General features: G+C 48.2%; 1 protein-coding gene across 1 annotated transcript in view; it reads left to right on the top strand.

Moving 5' to 3' along the window:
- The first annotated feature begins 2,593 nt into the window (after positions 1–2,593).
- Positions 2,594–8,602, top strand: part of CSMD1 (CUB and Sushi multiple domains 1) — a 1,073,346-nt gene continuing 1,067,337 nt past the window's right edge. Inside the window, exon 1 of the mRNA XM_062489724.1 lies at positions 2,594–2,660. Coding sequence (XP_062345708.1) covers positions 2,594–2,660 — 67 coding nt within the window. The remainder of the gene's footprint in view (positions 2,661–8,602) is intronic.

The following is an 8,602-nucleotide window of genomic DNA, read 5'->3' as shown; positions in this document are numbered from 1 at the left end:
CTATCTCAGGTGACAAATGGTAACATACTAAAGGCAGACAACGTCCATGCATTATGGTTTACTGTCATAGGATGTAAGAAAGGAGAGAAGGCATCTTTTGCAGTCATACTGATTGTGGTACTTAGTTATTTTACTCTAGCTAGGTGCCATAAAGGGAAGAAATTAACACTTGTATAGCTCAAAAGAGAAGGAATTGGGTCCCAAAATCTCAGTGAAGCCCAAAAAATCCTCAGAAGAACAGAAGGCCTCAGATACAGTAAATGTATGCTGTGTGAGTGAAGACCAAGAAGGCACATATTATATTATATCATACTAGAGCCTTGGCAGAATCTGCCATGGGTAGGATTAAACAGCAGCTTCTCAAGAGCGCTCACTGAAACAGCATAGCAAGAAATGGCACCATCATTACTGCTTTCAACTAGACACAGGCAGCTATAAATGGTGTTTGTTTATGACTTTTCAACTATCTCAACAGGCAATACAACACAACAAAACAAAAGATTATTGGGCCAGATGCAATGTAAACAGTTGCTCATTTCAAAAATCTGAGCCTCAGACCACTCGATGCCAGAAAGTAAGTCTCAGCTTAAGCTTAGTGCCCATTTCCGTCTTACTCACAATCTTTAGCAAACTCCCCCCAGTCCTCTGACAAGGATAAGTGGATGAGCGTGAGCAGCTCTGACTGGGGAATTTTGCAGAGCAGCTTGACTACATTATATCTGATACTAACAAGTATTAGCATAATTTTACTTTCACGAATGGAAAAAAATGAGTCCCGGAGGTGTTCTTAAAATACGGATGAATGCTAACTAAAACCAGAGCCCTTCTGTGGAAGTGTTCAGAAGGCAGTGGGTTTGGGAGCGGTGGGGAAAGGGAGTGGAGGGGCTACAGCCCGGGCCCGGCAGGGAGGGAGCACTTGCCACGAGATGGCAGCAATGCCACGTCTGGCTCGGCAGACTGCCGGGCTCGCCTTTTTAATTTTTTTTTTTTCCGAGTGAGAACCACAACGTTTTTACATAAATACAAGCTTGTTACAAAGTCAGCCTACCTCGTTCAGTGCCCATTCACCACCTTCATGCAGCTTACAACAAGAAAAAAACTTTTCATATTTCCCCACGAAAGAAAACTCATCATAAGTGAATAATTACAACCTTGAAACTACCTTTCCAAAAGGGCTTGCGTTTCTGTCTTTCCTTCCTACGAGCTCTTGTGTTTTAATTACGGATATAGGTAAGCATTAATTATGGAGTCAGGCCCAGCGTGCAGTGAGGGTGACAATTTATACTGGGTCAGGGCTGTGGGCACGTTTTTGCCACCCGTTTGAAGGTAGGCCGGGCACAGAAACCCCTGTTGGAATCGTGGAGCACGGGGAACTGTGACTTGGCGACCTTGGGTCACCATTTCCTTTCCCTCGGGCTCAAGGAACCAACCCTGCCTGCTCCAGGCTGGTGGTGGGGAAGACTCTGGTGCACACTGCCATGTCATATTTTGATTGGTTTTTCTTTAATTTTTGGAAAGGATTGTTAATTCCTCTTGCAGAAATTCTTCTTGGCAACAGGAGCTCTCGAGAACGGCAACATAAAGCAGTGCTTCGCAAGGAGATGTTGGCTCGTCTCCTTCCCCTCAGCAACAATAGCTTGTTCTGATGAACTTAGAAGGAACGAGCAGGGCACATTTTGGACTTGAAAGCCTTCCGCTCTCACGAGCGGAGACGAAAGCAGAGGGTAATTTCACCTAGGACAAGGGACTCCAGCACCCGCACCACTCGTACCCCGCATGTGGCTGGGAGAGGCGAACTGCAGGCAGAGCTGGGCGACAGGACACCGGGGAATGGCAGCAGGAGCCTCCCGGGCAGGTGTAGCCCTACAGCCACTACCCTTCTCCGCGCCGGGGGACACCGGGCCCGGGGAAAGCCATCGCTCCGCCGGGGCCTTTGGGCGGCCCCGGGAGGCTGCGGGCTCGGCGAGCGCCGGCCGCACAGCGCCGGCCCCTTCCCCTCTCCGTGGGAAGTGATGGTTGAGTCCAGCGGCGGCGGCTTCTCGTGTGGCTGGCAGCCGCTCCGCTGCGCTGCCTGCGCTACTCTCGCTGCGATCCCTCCCTCCCTCTTCTCTCCTTATCCTCCTCCTCCTCCTCCTCCTCCCTCTCCTCCTCCTCTTCCTCGCACTCTCCGCATCCCTCTCCCGCCGACGCCGCCGCTGCCCGGCTCTCCCCGCCGGCGGCCGTGCATGCCGCGCTGCCCGCGGCCCCGGGCGTGCCTCCCCTCCCTCCCTCGGCGCCCTGCCCTCCCCTGGGCGGGCGGCGGGCCGGCAGCGCCGGGGCTCCGCGGGCTCTGAGCGGCGCAGCCCCGCCGCGGCGCGGGACTGATGCTGTCTGTGAGCAGAGCGGAGCGAGCCGCCCGCGCAGTCCTGCAGGAGGCGCCGGGCGCTGCGCGGCGCTCGGGACCCGGACCGCTCCTCTCCGCCTCTCCTCGCCCTGTCGTGGTTATTTGGCGCTGTCCTTAGCCCCGCTGCCGCTCGGAGGACACGGTCGCAGCCGAGAAGAGCCGCCGGGGTTTTTGTGTGAGAGTGTGTGTGTGTGTGGAATAACTGCAGACATGACTGCCTGGAGGAAATTCAAGTCTCTGCTGGTTCTCTGCGCGGGGCTCCTTACTGCAGCTCAGGGTAAGATTCGGGTTTCTTGCGTTGCATTTGTGTAGGTTGTGGTTACGGCACTCATAACCCCTCAGCTAAATCTCAGCCGCTCGGCTGAGCTCTCTCCTTCGCATCGTTTCTGCGCCGGCAAACAGCAGGCTCCTCGAGCCCGGTCTCCCTCCTCCCTGCCTCCCACCTCCCGCCGGCGTTCCCCGAGGGTTCTGCTCTCGGCCGGTCACTTGCCCCCGGGAGAAATCAGCCCCCCGGAGTTGGGCAGCGGCCGCTGCGACGCCGCGAGCGGAACCGTGCGCATCCAGCCGCCCGGGCAGCGCCGGAGTTTGGGAACACTTCGCTCTCCGCACACGCACGAGCGGCACTCGCTGCCGTGTGAGGGACAGTCCCCGGGCTGGCAAGTTTGGATCTCCCCTCCTCCCGCCTCCCCGGCATTTGCCGTGCTCGAGGGGGAGCGCGGAGTGGGTGGTCGCGGAGAGCCGCCTCCGCCTGCTTTCAGCCGGCTCCGCGCCCCGCAAGTTGCGCGGAGGCGGGGATGCGGCGCCGGGGACACCTCCGCCAGCTGCCTGCCCGTGCCTGAGGGAAGAGGACTCCTCTCTGCCGGGTGTGCGGTGGAGAGAGTCTCCCAACCTCAGCTGGGTTTCTCCTTAAAATCAATGGGGGAGGGTGGAGAAATGAGGGGGTGACGGTGGAGAATTTGGTTACACAACTTCAGTGCTGGCCTCAGCCCCATTACTTGCCTCATCGCTGGAGACAACAACTTCCCCATTATTCACTTCGCCTCTCATTAACCCTGCGCTTTTTCATGCTGGGAGAGATGCGAGTCTCTCTCTGTGTGTGTGTGTGTGTGTGTGTGTGTGTGTGTGAGAGAGAGAGAGAGAGAGAGAGAGAGAGAGAGAGAGAGAGAGAGAGAGAGAGAGAGAGAGAGAGAGAGAGAGAGAGAGAGAGAGAGAGAGAGAGAGAGAGAGGCAGCTCGCAGCTGAACACCTGTCCCCGATACAGCCTCTGTCCTCTCCCACCTCGCTCCCGGTTGTTCTGCCCGTCTCCGGGATGACGGTTCCCCTTGCGGTTTGTACTGTCTGAGTCTCCCTTAACCCCTCCAAGGCGCTTTACATCGTTCCCACCATTTTATTTTTCTCGCTGCTCATTTCGGTGCGGGGGCGGCTGAAGCGGGGGGAGCAGAGCTACCGCGGCCCGGGTTGGCGGGGGAAGACTGGAGCTTTCCCCGTCCTACGGGCGCCCACGGCCGGGTTCCCTCGCCCTCCTCGGCGGCAAGGCAGGGTGCCTTCTCTCCGATAGCCTCCGGCCGTGATCTGCGGGGAGAGATGGTGGAAGGCCAGCCCGGGCTGCTGGGAGCCGGGCAGGAGCCTTGCCCGGTCCGGAGGAGCGGCTGCGGCTCCGCACCAGCCCGATGGCATCCCCGCTCTGCCCGGATCCTGCCGCTGCCGCGGTCCACCGGGCAACGCCACCCGGCTGCCTCCGTGGGAAGGGAGCGGGGCGAGAAAGGCGCACGGCTTTCCTGGGCTATGAATCCGCGGCTCCTGGAGACGGGGCTGTGCCCGGCAGCACACACAGCCGGGGGCGGGCGGGGGCTTCTCGGCGTGGCGGCCCTACCCAAACTTCCAGCATCCCCACCCCCCACAGCCCCAGGTGCCTCCTTCCCCCGCTCCCAGCCCGCACACGTGCCGGGCTCCCCGGCGCTGCCCGGAGCACGGCCCGGCCGGGCGGGGAGCTCCGGGTCGCTGCCCCGACAGCCGCACTCGGGGCCCGGCCGCCGCGGGACGCGGGGCTGCTGCGGCCGCGTCCGCGCCGCTCCCGGGGCGGGCCGACACCCGCGACTCATTTGTTAAATACACTGTAGCCGGCTATGTCGTTTGACATTTAAGTGTTTTCTTTTCATGGCTGACAGCACATATGAAAAGCTGGAGGCTGGATCATGGTTATTCGGCGACGATCCGACGTGTTTTGCTTACATACAAAGGCTTTGCCAGGAACGTTTGGGCACTGCCTCTGATGCTGCTCTGCGGAGTGTAATTATACCTGCTTAATGTGAAACAGCAACACACCCACTTAAAGGCTAAAGACTGATTTAATATTGAAATCAGACAACAGGTTGAAGGGGAACCATCGAGGACAGTTGACATAATTCCTTCCCGTTTACCTTCCCAGGCAATTGAGCACAGGTATCTATATTTAGTCAAATGTAATCCTGAGGCTGAAATTACGTTTATACTTTAGAGAGTGAAAAAACTCCTTCCTTAGTGACATAAAGACCCAAGGTTTCAGGAGCACACGAAATAATTTTCATTAGATCCTCAGAACTCTGTTTTACCAGCCTCTTGCTATCAAATAATTTGGTCACTGTAAAAGGAATTAATCCAGGTTTTGTTTGATTTGGGGGTTTTATAAGCAAAAAATTAAACAAGTGCTGAATTTCTGGAGGTGTTGTCACAGGCGTTCCCATATCTTTCAGTAAAATGGCAGGTGGGTTGCTTTCCACATTTGTTCTTCGTTATGAAATGAAATGAAATTAAATGGAAACCCTTTGTTGCTGTGGAATTTTCTGTAACTTTTTAAGGAACAGGGAAGGATGAAAATGAACATTCATCATTGTTCACTGTGTTAAACTTGAGGTGCAGTTCTATACATTTCTTTGGACTGATTTAATCTGATTGATGGACCTGAGTGTTTTGGAAAACATTTGGGGAATTCTTCCCTGTTCATTGTGCTTTAAACATCAAGAGAAATTAGTATGGAGCCATTTGAAGGAACCGCTTTCCCAGAAGCTACCCTATCATAGCAGTTACGCTTCAACAAGACAGACAGCATGGTGTTCAGCTATGCTTGTTAAGATGGGCTTGTTTATAGAGCCATTTGCTAATTCTGATACGTTATATTGTAAGAAAGCAAACATAAAAAACTCCATTGATTTTCTTGAAAACCAAAACACATCGGTAAGATTTCAGTAAAAATTCATACTGGTATAGAACAAATGGTAGAATTAGACTGAATTCAGACTAAAATTTTAGAAATAAAGAGTAAAATAAATTTCTGCTGTGGCCTAACATCTGTGGACAACCTATATTCAGTAGAACCTAGATTCAGTAGAAATACATACTACTTAATACCTAGACTAGTTCCAGTACAGGTTTCCAAGGTAATTTACTGGACATGTTTAGATAACCAAATACAGCACCTTCATTACCACCTAATTGCCTCAAACTAAATGTACAGAAGCAGTTTTATGCCCAGAGTTATTCAGATTGATGGAAATAGCAAAGGGAAAACACTTCTGTTCTTAAATTAGATACAGACAGTGAAAGGACTCTCACATGTACAGCTCGGGATTTTGTCTAAAAAAATAAATAAATAAATCTGAAAATATTTTATGTACCTTCTGTTTGCTGCTATCACTTTGTCAAAATAATTGCTATAATTACGTCACATGAAGTTACCACTCTGTTTAAGGCCTGCTCCTGTTGGACTGAGAGTGTTTTTGTTTCTTTTAAAGTAGTTTTTTTTCCTCCAAAGCAGTGCTTTTTAAACTGTGTGGCTGGTCTCTCTAGAGAGGTTCCATTCTCTTCCAGAGAAGACTAAAGCAATTCTGGGGAAAATGAGCTGAAAAAAAAGAATTTTTAAAGAACATCAGGGCAAGGTATTGAACACTCAGCTGTAAAAAAACCAGGTATTTGATGGATGCATTCTCTATCCCCCAGCTCAATGAGGAATTTGACATAGAAAGGCATAGTAGAGACTATCCAGCTCTGACCATGTAATATTTTAAAGTAAAAATGGATTTACTTTTTTGATGAGACCTGTATCTGTCCTATTTTTTGCTCCGAGATATGTATATGATGTCCTTAATTATGCACAGGAATAGGAAACTTGGTCACCTTGAATATAATGTAGTGGAGAGCATATAAATTCAACAAAGATTTTCCCAAACACTCATTTTAGACTCTTGAATCCATAGTTGAAGTTTGAATTCTCACTGTCAGCCAGTAAAGATTTTTCAATTTCTCTGGTGTGTGTGTGGAACACGATACTGGTGTGAGAAGCTGGAGATGGTTTACAGGAACATGAAGACATAAGCACACATGGGACTTCAGGATGTATTGAAATCTGTGAGGCCACTTCAGCACCTGCCTCTGATTTGTATAGATAACCATTCTGCAGATCGTCTATACTGCAAATCTGTCTGTTTTACTGACTCTCACTCTCATGTCCCTTTATACAGACTTGTATGATTTTCATCAGACAATGGAGTTTTTTTGTTTGGGAAGGGCAGTTGTCATTTTTCCCTGGCAGACTGCTTTGTCTGTACAAGCACTCAATGTAATTTTTACTCATGGTGTGGTTAATATTACATATGCATTGATATAGGCAAGTTTTAAAAAAGACATCTGTGGCACTTACGCCTCAATAGCACTGTTTTTACATTACATTATTACAATAGCACTATTTTACTAATAAAAACTCTTGTCCTAACAAATTAGGAACAATCTGAAACTGTAAATATTTTGAGTTATGCATTCAAGATTTAGCATGCTCTATAGAAAATCTGGAAAGTCTCAGGGACCACTGTTCTCAAGTTTCCCAAGATGTAGTCCGTACACCCTCACATTAAACTCCCTCTTGTAACCTTTCCTCAGAGAAGTGACTGCTTGATAGCGTCACAGAATAAAACCTCCAGTGGATTTAAAGATAAGATATAATTTCATCTTGCTCAAATCTGTATTGCACCATGGTGTTTCTCTTTGGCCATGATGACATTATTCCGCCGGCAAACAGTTTTCCATGTGAGCACAGACACTGCAGCTAGTGCCGGGCTGCCTGTAGCCGGCAGGGGATGCAGTGTGGAAAGGGGAATTGCTGATTTAACTGTACAATCCACTGAAGCAGTAGCATAAGTCTGAGACCTGATCTCTAATAAAATTCAAGTGTATAACTGGATTCAAGTCAGGGTCACAGAAAAAGAAGCTGGACTCTAGTTCTCCACATGGCTGCAAAATTAGCCATATTAGACTGAGATAAATTTGATGTTCTTCCAATTTTTGCAGTGAGCAAAGAATAAGAATCATATGGAAATTCTCCTCATGTGTATGAATCACCTTCTTTTACTTAGAAGTTTTACTTTTCTACGCCAGCTATAATTTCCCTTAAACCATTTTTTATCAACCACAAACTTTTGAAATAGGGGGAAAATGGCATTAATGCCTGAGGAAAGCTGTGAGATCTTTCTTTGTCCTGACACATCTTTGTTCTGGCTGGATGAAAGACTTCACTCCACTTTATGACATTTCTATTGCATTTAAGAAAATCTATACTGTATTTGTTATAGGATTTCTCAGAGGAATAACTACTTACACAAATTACTCTTATTATTATTAGTATTATATTGACACCCAGAGGTAACATATGTCTTTTGTCTGCATTTAGTAACTGAATGGAGGCATGCACGTGCTTGTTCAAGAGTAATAATGCATCTTATTTCTAATAACAAGTCCTACTTTCTCAGAGACAATAAGTTTTTCTGCATTTCTTTCTCATATAGGAAAAAAAAAAAAGAAAGTGATGGTAATTTTTTGCCATTTTTACCTGGAGGGCAGATTTATTTAAAGGACAAAGCAAGATTTAATCACTCTTACATTGCTGATGATTAACCAGAACTCTTGATTAATCAGAATATCATTAATGATCTGCTTTTAGCAAAAAATAGGAAAAAAAATCACAATTTCTAGCAATTATAGTAATGCTTTAATTTCCATAATAAAAATTAATCACAGTTTCTTACAGCTTTTTAATTATTTAATTATGCATTTTAATGATACATTCATGCATATTCTGAAATAGTGATTTGACTTCTTTCAAGTAAATTTCCTTGTCTCATCCCTGTCCAGTAAAAGGTAACTTCAGGCAGTTCTGAGGGCCCAATTCTGAAATCTTGTATTGATTTCAGA

Source organism: Cinclus cinclus, chromosome 3 (genome assembly GCF_963662255.1).
Source record: "Cinclus cinclus chromosome 3, bCinCin1.1, whole genome shotgun sequence".
In the NCBI taxonomy this organism is placed as follows: Eukaryota; Metazoa; Chordata; class Aves; order Passeriformes; family Cinclidae; genus Cinclus; species Cinclus cinclus.
Note: the sequence above shows the minus strand (reverse complement) of the source record. Positions and strands in the feature narration are given on the sequence as shown.